This window comes from Pseudopipra pipra, chromosome 3 (genome assembly GCF_036250125.1).
Source record: "Pseudopipra pipra isolate bDixPip1 chromosome 3, bDixPip1.hap1, whole genome shotgun sequence".
NCBI lineage: Eukaryota > Metazoa > Chordata > Aves > Passeriformes > Pipridae > Pseudopipra > Pseudopipra pipra.
In genome coordinates, this window is record NC_087551.1 from 11808949 (window position 1) to 11829340 (window position 20392).

At 48.7% G+C, this 20392-nt stretch overlaps 2 protein-coding genes across 4 annotated transcripts in view; one reads left to right on the top strand and one right to left on the bottom strand.

The window, feature by feature from the left end:
- Positions 1-19230, top strand: part of PPP2R5D (protein phosphatase 2 regulatory subunit B'delta) — a 28075-nt gene extending 8845 nt beyond the window's left edge. For all 3 annotated transcript variants that reach the window (XM_064647813.1, XM_064647814.1, XM_064647812.1), the window contains exons 4-16: positions 93-292; positions 692-802; positions 2573-2665; positions 3161-3291; positions 3399-3458; positions 4145-4253; positions 5124-5177; positions 7951-8121; positions 10130-10257; positions 12290-12391; positions 14583-14655; positions 15906-16022; positions 16374-19230. In XM_064647813.1, coding sequence (XP_064503883.1) covers positions 93-292; positions 692-802; positions 2573-2665; positions 3161-3291; positions 3399-3458; positions 4145-4253; positions 5124-5177; positions 7951-8121; positions 10130-10257; positions 12290-12391; positions 14583-14655; positions 15906-16022; positions 16374-16511 — 1487 coding nt within the window. In that variant the 3' untranslated portion in view covers positions 16512-19230. The remainder of the gene's footprint in view (positions 1-92; positions 293-691; positions 803-2572; positions 2666-3160; positions 3292-3398; positions 3459-4144; positions 4254-5123; positions 5178-7950; positions 8122-10129; positions 10258-12289; positions 12392-14582; positions 14656-15905; positions 16023-16373) is intronic.
- On the bottom strand, positions 19109-20327 carry MEA1 (male-enhanced antigen 1). The gene is made up of 3 exons (XM_064647829.1): positions 20057-20327; positions 19866-19977; positions 19109-19799 (listed from the first exon to the last, which is right to left on the bottom strand). The coding sequence occupies exons 1-3, from the start codon at positions 20267-20269 to the stop codon at positions 19636-19638; spliced, it is 489 nt and encodes a 162-aa protein (XP_064503899.1). The 5' UTR covers positions 20270-20327; the 3' UTR covers positions 19109-19635.
- Positions 20328-20392: the final 65 nt, after the last annotated feature.

Genomic DNA, 20392 nt, shown 5'->3' on the forward strand with positions numbered 1-20392 from the left:
AACCACAGGGAGTGAACCACATTGATATCTGGGGAAACCAGGAAGATGTTCTGCCTATCTTCAAGGACAGATGTCCCTGCTTTCTCTGACAGATGCTTCTCCACACGAACGAGAAGAGCTTTTCATCCAGAAGCTGCGGCAGTGTTGTGTGCTTTTTGACTTCATCTCTGACCCTCTCAGCGACTTGAAGTTCAAGGAGGTGAAGAGAGCAGGCCTCAATGAGATGGTGGAGTACATCACACACAACCGTGATGTCGTCACTGAGGCTATCTATCCTGAAGCTGTTATCATGGTAGGGCATGGGGCCAGTATGTGCTTGCATGCCAAAGAAATAGAGACTGTTCAGAAGTGTGCGGAGGAGGAGGGGATAGGGATTTATCAGGGAGGAATGTGACCCCAGTGCTACCTATTCCTTATTATCTGCCCACCTCCAGAAAGAGAAGTGGAGGCAGAGGGGATGTCATGGTGACAGTGCTTGCTGTAGGGAGAGGTGGAAGCTCTTGTTTCGGGCATAGACTGCACTTGTGGAGTTTCTATGCAGACTATTACCCTACAGCCTGCAGGAAGGGATTGGTTTGTGGGTACAGCTGTGGCAAATCACAATATGTTGCTCTGCAGTGAAGGATTTGCTATGTGGAGGACCATCATGAGGTGTGGGGATGTCATTCATGCACCTTTTCACTCACCTTAGTTTTCAGTGAACCTCTTCCGGACACTCCCACCATCATCCAATCCCACAGGAGCAGAGTTTGACCCTGAGGAAGATGAGCCTACATTAGAGGCTGCCTGGCCACACCTTCAGGTGAGGAGGAGGGGGAAATATAGATGTGGTGAATTTATCTCCAGGAAGTCGAGAGTCCATGTAGGGCTGGAGCCTGCCAGTCTTGCCACTGGCTGCTTCACCAGCCTGCGAGGGTTCCTGGGGAAGGACCAGGCCTGCCACCCAGGGGTCAGAGGTGGCTCTTAGGCAGTACAGACAGCAAGGGTGTCTTGGGAACTGGCTGAAGGCTGTGTGCAACATTCACCTGCAGATGCCTGTAGTCCCACGTGGCCCTCAAGTAGGCTGGGAGCGAACACTTTGCTAGGAGTGAAGGAGTTGTGCTGTATTGCCTATGTAAGAAGCAGTTCCCAGTAGTGTTACTGTCCCTTATGAAGACTTGAGAGCCTGCATCCTCTGGGCTTCAGCAGCATTGGAAACAGCACCCCTTCTGCTTCAGTGCTCCTCACCTTGCCCGGCTACCTGGGAGGTACATGGAAGAGGAGGGCTGCTTGGTGCCAAAGCAAAGCCTGTGGTGGTACCTGCTAATGTGCCTCCTGTAGGCTGGATGTAATTCAGTTGCATTTGCTGCGAGCAAATGTTTGACAAGAAAAGATAGGGAGCTGGAGGGTGAGGAAGAGGGGAAGGGAGACAAAGACCTTTTCATTAGGCTGTGTTCCCTGGGAAACAGACTTTTAAGACAAACTAGGTTATGAAAGTGACAGTGAGTATGGTTTAGCAGAGCTCAACAATGGAAGTCAGGAGGTAAGCCCAGGCACTTGCACAGGGACATGTTGTCGAGCAGACAAAGGCAGACGATGAGCCAGGTACTGCAGAATGAAGCAGAAAATACAGAGAAGAAATAAGGTGCAGTTCTGCAGCAGTGGTTAATCGCTTCTCACTGCTGCAGTTGACATAGGGGCGTGAGCGTCGATAGAAATAGCGTGTCCTCATCATGTGCAATGGATGCTAGGAAGCATTTGTTTCTCAGAATTGAGCCAGCAGCAGCCAGCATGGATTTGTGGCAATGAGCTTGAGTGCTGAGCTTGTTGGTCATCATCTCAGTTTTTTCTGTGCTGGTGTCCTTTGCAGCTGGGCCCTGCCTTTGGATGCATGGCCCTATAATTCCTTCAACTCCAGAGTCAGACCTTTGGAATGTATCACTGTCGTTTGGCCTAGTGGCCTCTCAGAAGCACTAGGCAGGGTCAGCCCTGGAATGGACTCATCCCTCTAAGAGGACAGCGAGACCAGAAGTTCAGCACTGACAGCCTTCTTAAAACAAGCTGCTCTTTGTTGTCCAAGTGGGACACAGCATGCAGCTCACATGGCTTAGTGGGGCCAAGCCAACCTGGAGTCAGTCCCCAGGAGGCAGAGGACACGGCATGTTTTCCTGGAGTCTGTTTCATTTCTCTGCTTTTCTGTTCTTCCTTGGCATGTCTCAAGGACTTCCAATGAAGCCTCAGCCTTTGCCATCTCTGAAGGTTTCTGTTCTCTGTAGAGATGTGTGCTGAAGATGTGAGAAGAGTTTCCCAGGCCTAGTGTCTTAATCTGAGTAGGTGGATGTTGTCTATGGGGGGACCTGAAGTGATGAGATCTCATGATTGGGCAGTTATGTGCCACCAGACCCCTGCCCATTAGAGCAAGGGCAGCTGCGTTGATCCCATTGAGTGGGGAAACACTGGTTTTTGTGCTCCTGTTCAGGCTTTCCAGCCTTTCCCTGAATCCTTAAGGAGAAGGAAAACCTTTAAAATCTGAAGTAAACAGTGGTGAGAGGACAGAGGGATTTCTAAGTGATCTCTCCTTCTCCCTTCATAGCTGGTGTATGAGTTCTTCCTCCGGTTCCTGGAATCGCCTGACTTCCAACCAAATGTAGCCAAGAAATACATTGACCAGAAGTTTGTACTGTCTGTAAGTAATCATTTCCTCTGCCACTGTGCACCACCTTTATGAAGGACATGCAGCAGATTTGGGTCAAGGTTTTACATAACAGTCCAGCTTTGACAGCAGTGCTTGATGATGTGACTTTTCTTTATTCCTTTGTCTTGGATGAGCAGACAGAGTTTTCTGTGCTGGGCAAAACAGTGTGCAAGCTGTAGTCTCTGGAACTCATAACTTGTTGTACAGGTGGAGAGGGGTGCAGGAGCCTTGCAGGGGAAATCTGGGGATGTGCAGCTTTGTAGAAAGTGCGGGCCATCACTGTGTTCCTGAAGATGAAAGAAGATGGTTCCAGCTTGTGACTAGGAGGCTGCATGTTTCAGGGAAATGACCACTGTGCTCAGCTTGCTGAGGGCATCACCCAGCTGAAAGTGCCACTTTTGCCGAGTGTGAGCAGTGCCCAGCATTGCTGGTAGCTTTGTTCAGACAGGCAGTATGCAGATACCGACTGAATTTCTCTCCCCGCAGCTTCTGGATCTCTTTGACAGTGAAGACCCCAGAGAACGAGACTTCCTAAAGACTATTCTGCACAGGATCTACGGGAAGTTCCTGGGTCTGCGAGCATATGTGAGGAGACAGATCAATAATATATTTTACAGGTGAGGTGTTTCTTAGTACCACTTAGAGTCCCTGTCTCCAGTGTTTTTCCTTCCTTTTATCAGACTATATCCAGCATTTGGCAATGATCTCTCATCCTTCTCTTTAGGTTCATCTATGAAACAGAGCACCACAATGGGATTGCAGAGCTACTGGAGATCCTAGGAAGGTAAGGCCACTTTTGGAAATCCCAGAGGGCCCACAGTGAGTGACACTCAGTGAGACATTAGCCCAGTGTGCTATGTGAGCTGGCAGTGCCTTCCTTCAGCAGTCCTTGCAGGAGGCTCCTCTTCCAGAGAATCTCAGTCTGATGCAGCACAGAGTTAAAGTGCTCTCCAGCCTGCTGATAAGTGCAGTGGTAGCCTTCTCCTCCCCAGATTTTTCTCCTGTTCGTTTGAGTCCAGTCACACTTGCTTCAGCAGGCAGTAAAAGAGAATAGTTCCCCTGAAGCAGTGGGAAGCCTTAGCAGCCTTACCAGGGGGCAGCCTTCACCATGGCTTAACTGCCCTTCTGTTTGCAGCCCTCTTGTACCACCATCCTCCTGTTCTGTAAAGCACGAGGCTCAAGCACTGATCTGCCTCTGTGCTGGCCTTCCCCAGAGGTTCTACCTAAGTGTGTGTGGGCTCAGCCTGGCACAGAAAGGAGCAGAGCCCAAGCCCCATCAGAAGCGTTTCCCTGTGGTGCCTGCCAAGGACACACTCTCGCTGAGCATGGTGCGCAGGCTGGGCCACAGTGACCACACTTTTGGTGAGTGCTTTCTCGAGGGACTAATGAGAGCTAGGGCAAGTCTTTGAGGTGAGAGATACTGTATTTCTCCTGGGTAAGGATGCTAACAAGACTCTTATTTCTTCTCAGCATAATCAATGGGTTTGCTTTGCCTCTGAAGGAAGAGCACAAGATGTTCCTCATCAGAGTCTTGTTACCACTGCACAAAGTGAAGTCTCTCAGTGTCTACCATCCACAGGTGAGAAGTGCTTCAAGTTCCCAGGGCAGATTGGGATTATTGCAAGAACTTAGAGCTATTATAAGCTGTACATATATATACATATATATATATATATATATTAGCTTATAAGCTCATTGTTTATAGCTATTCACCAGGCCACATTGCTGCATTGTACGAAGTTCTTGCTGTGATATGTTTTGGGCTCTGCACTAGTCCCTTACTGCAGTGGTTGTCCCATCCTTGTGGTGCCCGGGCCTGTGCCATTGGCTGATAGGCATTGGCATTTCCTGCTGACTTAATGCTGTGGCCTGCTTTGTCTTTCTGTGCTGGAAGCTTGTGAAATACTTGGGCCCCGCTGGAACCAGAGAGGTAAAATTCCCAGCTGTGCATGTGGTGTGTCAGCTGTTAGTCGCTGCTGATATATGTGGAGAAATTGGTGTGCTGGTCTGCTAGACTGGTATAATGAACAATTTCTTCAGGCTTTGAGGACATAATAGAAGAATATAGAAGATCAGAACTTGGGCTAGGAAGTCAAGAAATATGGGTGCTAAGTAGTGATGTCTGTTCTCCCAGCCCTGTTTTTATGGGGCAGGGCTTTGTGACAGTCCGGTTTGTTCCTCCCTGTGTGTCCGGCTGTGCTTGCATCTGAATCTATTGGCTGTGGATGCTCTAGGTGGCTCAAGTTTTATCCTGTATGTTGCATGAATATCTGGAGCTGGGGCCCTGCCTGCTTGAGCTTAAAGCCTTTGCTTGCCATAAGAAAAACTGAATTTGTTTAGAGCTGCAACAGAATGGCCATGGTGTTACTTCCAGCCTAGGGGGGATGGTGGCACTTTAATCTCGGGTACACTTGAGGAAGCTCTAATCTTGCCATGTTTTTTCCTACAGTTGGCGTACTGTGTTGTACAGTTCTTGGAGAAAGACAGCAGTTTGACAGAGCCAGTGAGTAACCTTGCTTAACTTCTATGTGACAGTCAAACCCCAAAAAGCTTCACAGCTTCCTTAAAGTACTCTTTTTTTAACCCTTGCTGTAAAGAGGCTGAGAGTCGGTGAGTGGTATTGTTTACTGGGTTTGCCTGGTTCCCTGTGGGCAGAAGGGGCTGTACTGCTCATGTGCAAGCCTTTAGCATTCTCTCCTGAAAGCTTCATGAAGGTGGGTTATTTGATGTCTTTGATGCTTATAGTGCTTCAGATCTTGGTGTAGGAGAAGGAACACTATACCAAGCTGTTCTTTCAGGGTAGAGCTCTCAGCTAGTGACAGATGCTGCAGAGACAAAACACATGACCATCTGATGGAACCAGTGTGAGCTTGTGGGGGCCATGAAATAGTGGAGACCCCTCCAGACTGTTGGAGTTGGTTTCAAAACTGTGGAGATGAGGTTAGGAACCTGGGACACAAAGATCTACTTAGGCAAGCCACTGTTCCTTCATGAAAGTATTCTCCTTCCAGCTTTAGCATCGGTTTGCTACCTTCATAGTGTTAAGTCACCTTGTAGACACATTTGCCTTCAGGATATAGGGCTGGGAAACAGCAGATTCTAAAATGTGTGAGCGGTGGAGACCTCTCATATTCTAGTCACTGGCTGCACAGACCTGCAGTGCTAACCAGGCTATATGCCAGCTTGAAGGAGCAAGAAGGAGACAAATGTTTCTCCACCCACTTCAGGCCAGGAAATGTCTTCTACAGAGCTGAGCTTCACAGACTCAAAACAGCAGATGGGCAAAGAACGTGTGCTTGTGTCACTGTAGCAGGGAGCACCAGAAAGTGTGAGCGTTTTAATGAGTAGTGCTGGCTGAGGTCGTTCTGTTCTCTGGCTTAAATGTGTGCGTTCATGGTGAGCCTGACTGTGCTTGATAGAAGTTGGTCAGCTGTTGTCAGCTTTCTGGCTCCACAGCTCTGACAACAGCAGTGCTGAAGCAGACCTCCTAGCTTTTCCTTTAAATGTGGGTCCTCCATTTCCTGTGTTCCCAAAAGCCTGCTCTGAAACAAACTGTGTAAAGTAGCTTCCTGATCATGATGAGTACTTCCTGTGGCTGACATCCAGTCCAACAGTCTCCTGCCAATGCACCTCTTAGGGTGAAGGAAAAGAGAGAAATAGAAATCTGTCAATATTTCCAGGATTCATTTTGCAGCTTATTCAAATAGTAAAGCTCCATAGCTCATCACTAGTTCCTGAGTAACGGGTTAGTGGCCCTTGGCTTACAGACCCAGGTCTGGTTTGGTGCTTGTGGAAAGCAGTGGGATGACCCAATTTCGTTACCTTCAGTGAGTGTTGCATTGTGTCTCAACCAGACATACCAAGGCCAAATTGCCACAGGTCGTGTCCTGTTAAAGCATCCTGCTTGTGAAGGTTTCGAATAGACCCCTGAGATGACTAGGGTTGTTGAAGTCTGGAAGAATTACAGGGCTTGTGCATCAGCAAGGGTCTGAATGCACTAGGAGATATTACCAGCAGTGCTGAAAGGAGGCCAGATTACTCACTGGGCCCACACTCATCTCAAGTCGGCCTCCCAGAAGCTTGCTCAGCAAGGCTTAGCATAGTAGCTCTTGTGTTAACAGCAGTCTGCAAGACTGCCAGGTGAGCAAAGCCTCAGGTGTGCTCAGTAATAGCAAAGACGGAATTGACACATCTCAGACCACCTTAGCTGTAGGAGAAGTTACTTCTGAGTCGCTGAAGGTAACTCTTGCCTGAATGGCAGACATGACTATGACAAACACTGAGCATAACAAACTGCTGGCTTCTCAAGCCTTGTGTTGGCAGAAACACAATGCTTAGGTGTCTCTAATCTTGCTGTTGCATTGCCCACTACTGTTCCTCTGCTGCTGTGAACTTCTTCTCAAATGCTGGCTTTGGGATCAGGTAGCTGAAGCACACAGGTTTGAAAGAGCAACTAACTCCTACTGCCAGCTGCGTGTGACTCTGGTGTCCACAGAGTTAGCATTTTTTCTTCCTACAGAGTGAAGGTCTGCAGGATTTTGGATCCTGCCTTTGACAGTGTCTAGAAGCAGATGAGTAGGACAGGAAGCAGTATTAAAAATAAATAAAATCTAACCCTGCTAGTATGTTCTTCTCGTATCTTGTAAGCAATAGTTTACTTAGCCAGAAGTATTGTCATATTGCATTGTCATATTTAATTAAAACCATTAGTTGTAAACTCCCCAAACTTGTCTGCTACATTCTTGAGTCTTTCTGGACTTTGAGTCTCCACAAAGTTTTGCAAGAATGAGTTCCATAATCCGGTTACTTTTGCGTGAAGTAGAACTTCCTTTCCTTGTCCTAAACCCATCCATTGCATTATTTATTTGTTGCTCCCCAGTGTTCAAGGTCTGAGGTGTTTTGAATAATGACTCTTCAGAGACCTTCCCATTTTATTAGTTGGTCTTCCATGGTTACTCTGCGCTGTCGGCCAGCTGCTGCCCAATCCAGTTTCAGCCTTCTGTGTTAAGCTGTGTTTGGGGAAAGAAAGTGGTTATAAGTTTTGTGCTTGTAGTATGGAATTGTATCAGCCTAGGCAGAGCTGCTGTCATGAATGTCACTGGGCAGAGTTTGGGCTTTTGTCTTCTTTCTTCCCTGGTAACCCACCCTGACTTTCTGAGAAAATCTGTTCTGTTACTTCCTGCCCTCTGCTGTTGTGACCGGATCCTTAAAAATTTATTTTGCAGCTGGTGTTAACTTTTATCCTCTAACGCTGTCTCTGTACCCTCCCCACTCAGGTGATTGTGGGCTTGCTGAAGTTCTGGCCGAAAACTCACAGTCCCAAGGAGGTGATGTTTTTAAATGAGCTGGAGGAGATCCTGGACGTGATTGAGCCATCTGAGTTTGTGAAAGTTATGGAACCCTTGTTCAGGCAGTTGGCCAAGTGTGTCTCCAGCCCACACTTCCAGGTGGGTTGCAGCGCAGGGAGGGGATAGAGCACTGACATGTAAGCCACTTGGCATGTGAGGGTGACACCACAGCTTTTGGTATTGTGTTTGTGGATCAGTGGCACGTGGAGGTGTGACCAGGGTGAGTATTGGGGTGATGTGGTGAGAATCCTCACCACAACCACAGAGCAAGCTCATCCAAAGAGAAAACAAAGCATATCAGTGGACCCCCTCCTGCTGTTCTGTGCTGTTCAGCACTGTGTATTGCAGCAGGCTGGAGCTGGAGCACAGGTGCTCTGCCACCTCCTGTTTTGGCTAGCAAAGACAGGAGATCCATCCAGTGTCCCCCTGTTGCAGCAAACCAAGCATTCTGCAGTATTGGAGGGAGGCCAACCAAAGAGACTATGCAGAGAAGGTACTTTGTTTTATTCTGGCATAGGTGGTAAAGCATGAGGTATACTAAAAAAGTGCTGGAGTCTGCTTCTTCTTCTCACTGAAGGGAAGCTGAAATAATCTCTGTGGATAGTAGTCTTAAGGTTTAAAATGTACAGGGTGGTAGGACCTGCTAGTAGCTCCTAGCAGGTGTTTTTGGCTCAGTGTTTTAGATTGCCATGAAGAGCGCCTAGGAAGAAGATAGCTTGCTTGTTGACCCTGGTATAGGTGGGGTGTTAAAGAAATAGCGACATAGCCATCTCCCAAATGAATGTGACTGCACAGCAAGGCAGACTGGCTTCAATCTGTCTTTTGGTATAGGGAGGTCCAAAGTCATGTGTTTATAACCCAACAATAAAATCAGTCTAGGTCACGTGTATGTAAAAGATAATTTCCTGTAAAGGACTAGGGGAGCATGATGGAAATCAGCTGGACATGGATTACTGGTGTGGTGATGGGAACCAAAGGACTAATGTGACCTTAGGGCATGGAGGGAGCTACCAAAGGGAACTAAGGAAATTGAATAAAGTCGGGTAAAGGCTGCAGGAGAGACATCCTGTACTTGATAGCAGCCATCATCTGCTGCCAAACTCTTTGAAAAACAAGACTGAAAAGCCTGGAGAAGTTGCAAACATGTTAGAGCCTAGGAAAATTTACCCCAAAGGTGTATCATACAGTCAGACTGACCAGTCTCTATGACTGCAGCTTGTCTGAGAGCAAAATTAGGAACTGAATTCTTAGTAAGTCTGAACATTTTGGTGGGAGTGAGTTTTCTCTGAGTGGGTTGTCTGTTAATCCAGCAAACAAAAGCTTATCTAGTGTTTGGAAAACCAAACACTAGATAAGTGAACGCAAGGTGAGTTTCCCTTCATTTACTCATGTAGAACAATATGTTAAGGGCATATAGTTAGTTCTCCATCTGAAATATAAAACTGAGTCTGGATGTTTCTATTCCTAGGTTTTTTAAGCCATTTTCAAGCTAGTCCTAAATGCAAAAATTAGCTTGCATTGCCCAGATTTGTGGTAAATATGAAGAATTGTGGTTGAGTCTGTCACTGTGTGGAAACTTGTTAAACTTGTTTGTCTTGTTAGAACAGGATGGCTGCCCCAAGATTTTCCATATTTTCACCCTTAGTAAATCAGGGGGTTGAATTGTGGGACTAGTGACTGAAGCATGCTTCAAAGCCCTGAGAGAGTCTGTTGTGGGAAAAGCCAGGAAGGAGTGGAACTTCACAGAAGACAGTTTGAAGAAATGGAGGAGGTTTGGTGCTAGTCTGAACTGGGACCTGGAGCAGATGACAATGCTGTCCTCAAGTGTTGTGTAAAGGGTGTTGGGGTCATCAGTATATTGACAGTAGGCTTGTCTATTCAAGAACATTATGTTTTTCCCAGGAAAATGAGAAGTGTCTGACAGAGGGTCAGGGAAGGAAGGCTGGGAAGCAGGGATGAATGGCCTTGTAGAAGTCTGTGAAGGTCAACCCTGCTGCCTGTGCTGTGGGGAAGCATGTGGGCTCCTCGACTGGAGGGTGGCTTCCCTGTGCACCACAGGTGTTACTGGAAGGAGCCTTTTCAAGGATGGCTTTCTCTCCCACTGCAGGTGGCAGAGCGAGCTCTGTACTATTGGAACAACGAATATATCATGAGCCTGATCAGCGATAATGCAGCCAAAATTCTCCCGATCATGTTTCCAGCGCTCTACAAGAACTCCAAGAGTCACTGGAACAAGTAGGTCTTCCCACATACCCTGGCACTTGCTGTGCATGCCGGATTGCTTGACCCACTGGCAATCTTGGGGCATGCTGCTGCAGTGCAACATTGCATGGCACTCAGTGGCACCAGGTGCTGAGCAGGGGGGTTGTTAGTAATATCAGCATGGAAAAGTGCCACGGCAGACCACAGAGGCCTGCTTCTGCACGAGTTGAGGCACCTGCAATTACCAGCCTTGGGGGCCATCGAGTCGTAGCTTTTGATACCTGCTTGTCAGTAATGTTGCTGGTCTCTCCGAGGTGTGCTGTAGGTTTTCCCACTGACTTCTGTTTGCTTTTTAGCTAATGTCCAGCCCATATATTCTCCATGAGCAGAGACCTTGGCTGATGCAGTGCCTGACTCCTTGAGTACAAGAAGAATAGAGGAAGCAGAACTAACTGGGCAGCTGTCCCTGTCAAATATTGCCCCCTGTGTCTGATTCCTAGATACTACTCTGTTTTATGGTTCTTTTATCAACTTCTTTTGTACTGACTTCTCCTTCACTTGATTCCTTACCTGGTTAATTCAGGTTTACCTAATTTAATCTAACACACTTCCTTTTAATGAATCAGCTAAAAATACTTGGTCCACAGCTGAGATCCTAAAGTCTTTCAGCAAAAACCACAAGAAGACCAAAAAAAAAAAAGCCATCTTCCTCTATTCTAGAGGGTGGAAAAAAGCAAAATAATTAATTTTAGGGAGGCTAGGCAAGTCCAGAGCTCAGTAGTATACTGTGGTAGCAATGACAAAGTTGTGAGGTAGAGCTTGTTTGCAGAGAGCTCCCCACTAGTCTGCTCTCCATTCTATCAGAAAGCACAGACTGGAGCCACCAGTCAAGGGTGCTCTAAAGTCTAGAATAGGCACAAATGTGCAGACATGACCACACACAAACACCCAGAGACACCAACAGGCACACACATGTGCAGACAGGCACATACATGCGCACATACGTGTGATGTGTGTGCACACGTGCATGCAGACAGATGTGCTCAGACACTCTCTCATTCAGTGTTTCTGCCCCTCTTGATCAAAGTTCAGAAAAGGACTTTATGTTCTTGTCTGAAACCCTTCACCAGTACTGTGTCCTTGCAGCAGTCAAGATTCATGATTCTACTGTTTCTGATTTTTCTTCTTGTCTGCTTCCCAGTGGTATGGCAGAAGAAGTTCTGAAAGTGTTTTCCTCTTATTTCTCCTTGTCTTTCTTTTAGCAATAGCTAAAAGAGGGCAGGTTGAGTATGTCAGATGCCCATCTTCCTTCCCATAGTTCATCTCCTTGGTCAGATAGCTTGCTTAAGTCCAGCATGGCTGCATCTCTCTTCCTTATTCCATTTGTAGAACTGGTGGAGGCACAGAGCTCAATCTTCTGAGTCTCATCTTTAGCCTCTGGGTCAGGTCTTTCAGAGACAGCTTCAACACTTGTTTTTATTCCCCAGGAGAGTCTTTGTCCTGTAGGGAGCTCACACACAGTGCAACCTATCCATAAATCGCTGGCACGAAGTTGACTTTTCTTCTGTGGTATTCTTTGTGCTAGTTCCCATCTCTACAGGGCTGCTGCCCCTGTGTTTTGGGCAGCTCAGTGACAAAGCTCGTGACCAAATACTGGGCAGCCCAAAAAAGTAATTTTGTATATGTGAGGTGAACTGTGTGAGGCACTAAAGCCCCCTTGAGAACAGCCCTGAACAGGCTCCTAGCATCCTTCCTTTCCCACTTTTAACTACAAGAAATGAATACAGGAATGCATAGTTTTGCACTCATTACTATGACTGTGGTAGAGGAGACCTGCCCCAGTGGTCTTCTCTTTCTTCTCCATCTCTTTCTCCCTGTGGTGTAGTTTCTGCTCTGTTTGTGGAAGGGGTTTTCTTGTGGTAGGAGCTGGAAATGCGTAAAAATCTTTTGTCACACGGATATAGAATGAGTTGCTGCTGCTGTTACCTCTTGTCTGTGCTGCTGCTGCTAACTCAGGGCTCAGAACCTGCCCACCATGACTTGTTCTTTCCTCATTTCTTTGCAGAACAATCCACGGGCTGATCTACAATGCACTGAAGCTCTTCATGGAGATGAACCAAAAGCTTTTTGATGACTGCACACAGCAATACAAGGCAGAGAAGCAGAAGTGAGTAACAGGTTTTTGTCAAGTTACTTGAGCTCATCCTGAAGTCTCCTTGGGGTACAGTAACAGATGGTAGATGCCAGTTGGCAGAGGGGAAATGGAAAGGTGGTACAAGTAATTTTGTAAAAAAAGTAGGATTCCTCAGCAGGAACTATGAGTAGAGATGAGAAGAGATAAAATGTGTGTCGTGATAGAAATTCTTTCAGTCCTGCTGAACCAGGTAGCTTAGAAAAGAGTGACAGAGTCATAAGGAAATAGATTGCAATGTAGAGGATACTCAGCTTTGCAGAGATGCTTATGCTCTGCCATGGAAATATTTACCGGCTCACAAATGTTGTAGTGATGCCAGTGGAATCCTACTGCTTTAAAAAACTCTAAAGAGTTTTGCAGCAGTGGGCATAATGCATCTTTCATACCAGAGGATGCTTTCAATTTTCCAGTGATAAAGATGGAATAATTCCTGCAATTTCAAAGAGCAGATGGTGGAGATAAAATCTGAACTCAGCAAGTACCTGTGCCATGGTGCTGTAAAGAGGAAAGAACTTCACTTTTTCTGCTTCCTTCTGCTGGTTTTGGTGCTTATATAGCTTGCCTTGGTGAGCTGAGTCAGTCCAGTAAGCTAGAAGGAAACTTTGTTGATTTTTTTTTTTCTCAACGGTCTTCTTCTGACTTAGTGACAGAAAATAGTGCATCTCATTCCCGAATGAGCCAAAGCTGGTGGTGGGCTCATCCTTGCTGGGAGTGGGGAGCTCTGGGGTACATTTCATTGTTTTGTGGAATAGTAGTAAATAATGAAGTTAATTTTTGAATCAGAGCTTTGGATGGGTAACCTGCTTATGGAGAAATTAAGGTTTTGTTAACATGTAAAATGGGAGCAAGCAAGATTTCTTTTTTTCCCATTTTAGGGCATTTGTGAAGCCCACAAATATCTGCATATATATTTTCAGTCAGTGACAGCACATTTCCTAGAAGATCTACCTGGTGTTTCCATTAGGAGCTTTTTCTCCCTGTTTAGCTTCTACTCATGCTGACCTGCTGAGAGTGACTGTTCTCTGCCCTGGTGTGTGGCTGATGGAGGATTGCTCTGGAAAAGCTCAACAAGCAGCTCAGAGCTGTCCAATAAATGGATGGGTAGAGCTGCACTGTTTTCTGCTCATGTTAAGATGATTTTTTTTTTTTGGTCTAGTGTGCCTCTGTGTCTAATTAGGCTTCAGAAAACCTTGTGTTGGATTTTTATCAAGGATATACCTTTGGCAGTTCTGGATAACCAAAACTGGTAAAACGTCAATTGAAAGCTTGGTGTGCAGGATGTGAAAATGCCTTTCAGCAGCATAATTTGAGATTATACTGTGGTGAGCATGATACAATTCCTCAGCTATGTTGGATTTCCCTGCCACAGGGACACAGATAAGAAGGCCTTTCTGGGTGAGAACAAGAAGGCTCAACTCTGTGTTAATGTTGTGATGTTATTACAGAGTAAAAGAACTTCCTTAGCATGGATAGATAGGGCACTAAAGAGACTTCTAGCTGGGATGAAAGCCGGATAGTTAAAATCAGAAATAAAGCTGAGATTTTAGTGCAGGTGTTTAAAATGTAGAAGAGAATAAGGGGTGGTGGATGCTTACCTCTGTTTGCTGGGAACATTCACTGCCCTGGGATTTATAAGTGGCCCTGCTGAACAGTCACTTAAAATGTGTGCCAAAGTCTGTACCAAGGTCAAGAGCTGTGCCTGGGGGGTTTGGGCAGCTCTCTGGTGTGTTATGGCTAGAGACAGAGGTAACAGTGGGCAGTGGAACTCCAGCTCTATTGTAAATGTCATTTTGTCCCTCTGCATCTGTGAGGCACCAGGAAAATGTGTCTTTGAAATCCAGACTAGTGTCATTGCTTTACCCCAGAAACCAGACACTCTGGTCCACTCCTGCAGCACAAAGCCAGGGAAAAAGTACCTATGCAGCCCACTGTTGCCACCATGTGCTCTGAGGTGAGTGAGGAGTGTGCCTGCCTACCTTCTGCTAGTTGCAGTTTGTCCCCTCTTCTTGCCTCATGTCACCTGTAGGTAGAATTAGGGGTCTCTGAAGGACAGGGCAGCTCTTCCCCTTGCCTGCATTTTTCTGCTGTCTCTTGCTTTTGTCATCCAGTGAGTGAAAGCTGCACTTTCCCCAGGAGTTCACACCTGATCTCTCTCTCTCTGCAGGGGAAGGTTCAGGATGAAGGAACGAGAAGAAATGTGGCAGAAAATAGAGGAGCTGGCCCGGCTGAACCCTCAGGTGGGTGACAACTGGGCAATCACCAACCATAAAAAGTTTAAGGGAAAGTGCCGGATTCTGCACCTGGGATGGGGCAACCCAGGATGTAGGTACAGACTGGGGAATGAGATGCTGGAAAGCGGTGCCATGGAAAGGGACCTGGGGTTCCTGCTTGACAGCAAGTTGAATATGAGTCAGCAGTGCCCTGGCAGTCAGGAGGGCCAACAATATCCTGGGGGCATCAGGCATTGCCAGCCGGTCGAGTGAGGTGATTGTCCTACTCTGCTCTGCACTGGGGCGGCCTCACCTTGAATATTGTGTGCAGTTTTGGTCACTGCAATATAAGAAAGATATTAAGCTATTAGAGTGTCTGAAGGAGGGCAATGAAGATGGTGAAGGGCCTTGAGTGGAAGCTGTATGAGGAGCAGCTGAGGTCACTTGGTCTGTTCAGCCTGGAGAAGAGGGGACTGAGGGGAGACCTCATTGCAGTTAAAACTTCCTCATGAGGGGAAGAAGAGGGGTAGACACTGATCTCTTCTCTGTGGTGACCAGTGACAGAACCTGAAGGAATGGCCTGAAGCTGTGTCAGGGAAGGTTTAGGTTAGATATTAGGAAAAGGTGTTTCACCCAGAGGGTGGTTGGGTGCTGGAACAGGCTCCCCGGGGAAGTGGTCACAGCACCAAGCCTGACAGAGTTCAAGAAGCATTTTGATGATGCTCTCAGGCACATGATGTGACTCTTGGGGATGGTCCTGTCAGGGCCAGGAGCTGGACTCAATGATCCTTGTGGATCCCTTCTAACTCAGCATAATCTGTGACTCTGTGACAACAGAACCTGGGATGAATGAGACAAGAATGTGCTGGAGGTCTTAACCTGCTTTCTCAGACCATGAGAGCAGGCTTTAGCACCTGATCCCAGTCCTGTGCACACTGCTGCAGCAGTGGTCTGTCCCTCCCAAAACCCAGTGTCTTGGGAATGTTGACAGTGTTTTATCAGCCTGGCCTTCTGTAGCACTGACCTCTAAGTAATGCACATACATGTTTATGGGCCGTGCTCTCAGCTGCCGCTTTGCATGCTGTGTGCTGTGACTCAGACAGCATTGGTAGGAATGGGTAGGAGAGGATGCTGCTTTCCTGTCTGTGTACCTACTACTACCTTTGTAGGGGCCAGAGAGGGCAGCTAGAAGTGTGCCATGTCATGTTAGGATGCTGGGGGAGAAGGCTTGGTGTTGTATGGAGTGCTGACTCTCCAGTTATCTGTGTTGTCTGCAGTACCCCATGTATTATGCACCTCTACCCTTGCCTTCTGTGTGCTGTATGGAAACAGAGACCCCGACTGCAGAGGATATACAGCTACTGAAGAAAACAGTGGAGACAGAGGCTGTGCAGGTGCGTAGGTGACTAGAGTCCTTCCACAATTGCTCTCAGTTCAGGGTCCAACAGCCAGAACTGGCTCTTTCCATGTGTTCTGAGGGTAAATGACCCTACTCTCATCCCTGATCATTAAAAGATCAGCCTGTAGTCTGAAGAGTAGAGTTTATCTAATCTTCCCTCTAACCTTCCCACTCTGGAAAAAGTGCGAGTGGGACTTTTCTCTGTCCTTTTAGTCTGTGTTTGGCTCTTAGACTGTTCTGCAGCATGCTGCAGTGTCATCCAGCATATTCTAGAGTGGTTGGAGTCAGAGGCTGAAGAGGTGAAGGGGTTTGCTACTGATCCCTGACTCCTTCGGTTTGTCTGTAGATGCTGAAAGACATTAAGAAGGACAAAGTTTTGCTGCGCCGGAAATCTGAGCTTCCGCAGGACGTCTACACTATAAAAGCCCTGGAGGCCCACAAGAGAGCAGAAGAGTTTCTCACCTCAAGCCAGGAGGCTCTCTGACGGGCTCAGGGGCTGGCCTGAGAAGCTCTGCCCCATCCCTTTTCTCCAGGGGTCATGGAAATGCACTCGGTTCTCATGTATAAGTAAGGAATGAACATGGTGAGCTGTGCCTGTCCTCCACTCCATCTGCATACCTCCAGGGTAGATCTGGTTTTACGTTATAACTTGTATCTCACCACTGTCATGTCCTCCTGCTTTTTCACCTTGGCTGTGCATGCATGAAGGGAGCCTGCCTGACCTCTGATCGTATCAGTCCAGGCAGGACTCACTTCATTGCAAGCTGCCACCTCTTCTTACTCTGCCTGGAAGCCAGAGCCTTGCTCAGGCTCTCTGTTGGCCAGAGACAACCATGCGTGGCTCAGCATACTGCTCCAAGCCCCAAGTGCCCATCTCTGCCATGCCTGCCCCTGTGCTGCTTGTGCAGCTGAGCCCTGTGGTGCTCAGAGGTCAGGCTGAGCTTGAGGCAGGAGCAGAGCTTGTGGAGGCTTTGCTGCCTTGGTGTGCAGCTCCACAGCTGAAGGGTCTTACGTACAGTGGAGGAGATGTTTGCTTCCACCTTTCTTTTTTTCCAAGCCTCTTGTTTTGTTCCTCTGTCAGTGGAGTGGGGGGTTCAGTGCTTTGCCACCCCCAGTAAAGCTGGGTGCAAGCACTACATACTGTTGCCCTCCCTTTCGGACATCCTTAGAAGCTCTCTTGTGGGAAAGTGATTCCTTCAGCTATTTGTGTTGGTCTGTGCTGACTCATCTCCATTCCGATGTCTTGGGTTAATTGTGGGCCCAGAATTAACTTCCCGCTTTGTAACAGGTGTCAGCCACTGAATTCTGCTTTCTTCTACCTGCTCAATTAAAATACTCCTGCAGCTCTCCCTTTGTCTCTGTATCCCACCTTTAGCTCTGCAGTGGCCAGGGTTTCTAGGAAGCTTGTGCTGCTAAAGTCATTTCTGCAAGCTAGCGGAAGCAATGGATACACCTTATGGGGCGTGGCTGAGTTTGAGTGTTTAGTTGTCTCCTTGTTATGATCAATGGCCAAGTGTTACTGCTGAATTGCTTCCATGGGTGCTCTGACCAAAGTTCACCTTGCCCTGTTACTTTGGCACCCGCTGAGGCCCTTGAGCTGAGGCCCTTGTTAGTTATTACTGGTGCATCAGGGACTCTGCTAAATTAGCATTTAGAGCACACTTGCTGATAGCCCAGGGGCTTGCGCAGCACTTGGGTGCTACTGTGATCCAGCTTTCACCCCTATTTTTTGTGGTGCAGATTCAGTGCCAGGCCAAGGTGCCACCTCAGAGGCTGGCTTGTGATAGAAAAGGGAGTCCTCCTTGCTTCTTATCTGCTGTACCTGCTTTCTTGACACATAAGCTTAAGTGGGTTTGCAGTAGTGCAGGGAGCTTATGGCACTGGTGCTAGCCTGACACTGTTTGCAGCATCGTGGAATGTTGTAGAAGGTTCTGATGTATCTGCTTGTCCTCACTAGTAAACCATTCCCAGGTCAGAGGTTTATCCTCTCTAATATGTGCTGCTGGTGTGCAGCACATCTTTCCTCCAACCCCAACCAGGCTGTTTTTACCTCTGTATCCTGCATCCCTGCCCTGTGTAGGTCTCTCTCGGCTCAGCCCTCACAAGGGGTGCCACCATCTCTTCGGAGCAGCTGGTGAGCGTGTGTGTGAGATCCCCCCAGTCATGCAGGACCCCACCTCCCCTCCGCCACAGGCCAGTTCATCAGGAGACTTTAGAACACCTCAGGGAGGTTATTGCTTACACTGAACATTACTCCAAGCTCATTATCAGCTGCCAATCAATTACCTCACGCCTGGCACAGCATGTAGACATGCACCAGGTGATGCCAGATGGTGCACCGGAGTGGCACAGTGGAGATGAGGACTGCTGGGCTCAGGTTGGGCGGGATGGTTCTTCCTTTCGGTGCAGGCTTTCCAACTGGCTCTTAGCATTGTGCTATAAGCCAACACCTCATTTTTAGATTGCTACAGCATGGTGTGCCCTCACTCAAGCCTGCTTGCTGCTGGGCAGCCTTTCCCTGCTGCAGGCTGCTCTGCCTGCAGAAGGAACAGAGACTTGTGGTGTGCAGAGGCTGATGCTGTCCTGCAGATGGTCTGTCTCTGTTGGCAGCCCCTGAGCCTGGCCAGAGGAATGCTGCTGGAGTCATGCCATGTGCAGGGATAGGACTCTAACGCATCATGACTACGTGCTGTACAGCTTCAGTGTTCCCATAGCTTTGTGTGTCTTGTTCTGGGTCAGGGAACTTAGGCTTAGTACCTTCACCCTTTGTTTGCTGCCTATTCATTCCAGTGTCCTGGACACCTCAGAAGGGGACCATGTGAGAAAGGGGGGAGTGTGCTCACCCTCTCACCACATGTATTGCTCATTGGCAGATCTGTATCTGCCACACTACAGCTGCCCCTTGCTCAATACTTGGTTTCTAGCATCAGTGCTGCTCATTTCTGCCTATGCCTTTCCCCATGTCAGCCAAATGGACAGAACTGGAGCTGCCTCTTCCACTTCACCTGGCTCCCTCCTCCCAAGGGAACAAGCAAAACTACTGCATTCACCCCCTGGACACAAGTATTAAGCTGCTTACAGTTCATATGTACATATGGTGTACTTTATTTTCAGTAGAGCATTACATAGTATGAAAGTGTTGGATTTTGTACAGATGTCCCTGTATGTACAGAACTAAATAAAACCAATCTCTTGGAATGACACATCTGGCTCTGCCTCTGATATTCCAACACAGGCCCTGTCCTGGGAGAAGGGGCCCAAGCCTGAAGAGGGACTTCTCAGGTACTGTCAGCACAGGGACAAGTCCAGTGTTTGTCCTGAGGGAATCTGGGCAAAGCCAGCTAAGTCCCCTCGCCCCACATACACACAGGTATGGAAACCAGTCAGGCTCCTCAGAGGCAGAGGAAGCCAACACAAGGACATCACATTGACTTATGCACCAGCCAGAACCAGGAAAGAGGAGTGGGAAGGAAAATCAGACAATGTCAGTGGGAGAAACTGGAAGGTCGATACCGGCAAGTCCTGTCAGCACCTGGTTTGGAGGCAGCGGATGCCTGCAGGGTGGAGGGAGGGCTGGGGTTTGCAGCTCCTGTGCTGCAGCTCAGCTCTCACTTCCACTCGGGCCGGGGACCACCGAGGCTCTGCCGGGCCTGCAGTGTGCGCTGCACCACGTCCTTCCACTGCTCCTCCGAGATCTGGCTGGCCCAGGCGGGGATGCCCAGGGTAGGCAGCTTCACGCTGGCCATTGTCCTCTTCACCAGCTCGACATGCTCTGGGAACAGAGAGGGCGTGAGACCGCGGCGGAGCCCCGAAAGGGCCCTGCCGAACACGCCGTTACCTGCATCCATGGGGATGGAGCTGCGGCTGCTCTGAGCCGCAGCGCCTTCCGCCACGTCGTCCTCCTCCTCCTCGCTGTCCGTCGGCGGGTCGGGCAAGTGCAGCCTCAGCATCTGCGGAGAAAAGCGGGCAGCGAGGGTCGGGACCACTGGTGCCCCCAACCCCGTCTCGGCGGGAGGCGCTGGGCGGTACCTGCAGCCGCTCCTGCAGGCCGGGGCCCGCCTCGCCGGGGCCCTGCTCCGGTTCCTGGCTCAGTGGCTGGTACAAATACCCTCCGCCACCTTCCTCCTCCTCCTCCTCCTCCTCCTCGTCGCCGCTCCACCCCGCCGCGCCGTCAGGGCCCTCCGGCAGCCCGGGCTCCCGGGGACAGACGCGCTCCGGGCCCATGCTCGGCGCCACGGCCATGCACAGGGCGCGGCGCCGCGGAGCCGCCGCCACCGCCCGGAACCGCCGCGGCCGCCGCGGGGCACTGTGGGCGCTGTAGTCCCGGCGCGTGCCCCGGGCGGGGCAGGTTGTGCCGTGGACACG

Bases quoted from the DNA above. Each gene is read 5' to 3' on its own strand.
- MEA1 (XM_064647829.1), bottom strand. From the start codon at position 20,269: ATGGCCGTGGCGCCGAGCATGGGCCCGGAGCGCGTCTGTCCCCGGGAG. The intron at 19,978-20,056 runs GTACCGCCCAGC...TTTTCTCCGCAG, and splicing joins GCCTGCAGGAGCGGCTGCAG to ATGCTGAGGCTGCACTTGCC. The intron at 19,800-19,865 runs GTAACGGCGTGT...CTCTGTTCCCAG, and splicing joins CTCCATCCCCATGGATGCAG to AGCATGTCGAGCTGGTGAAG.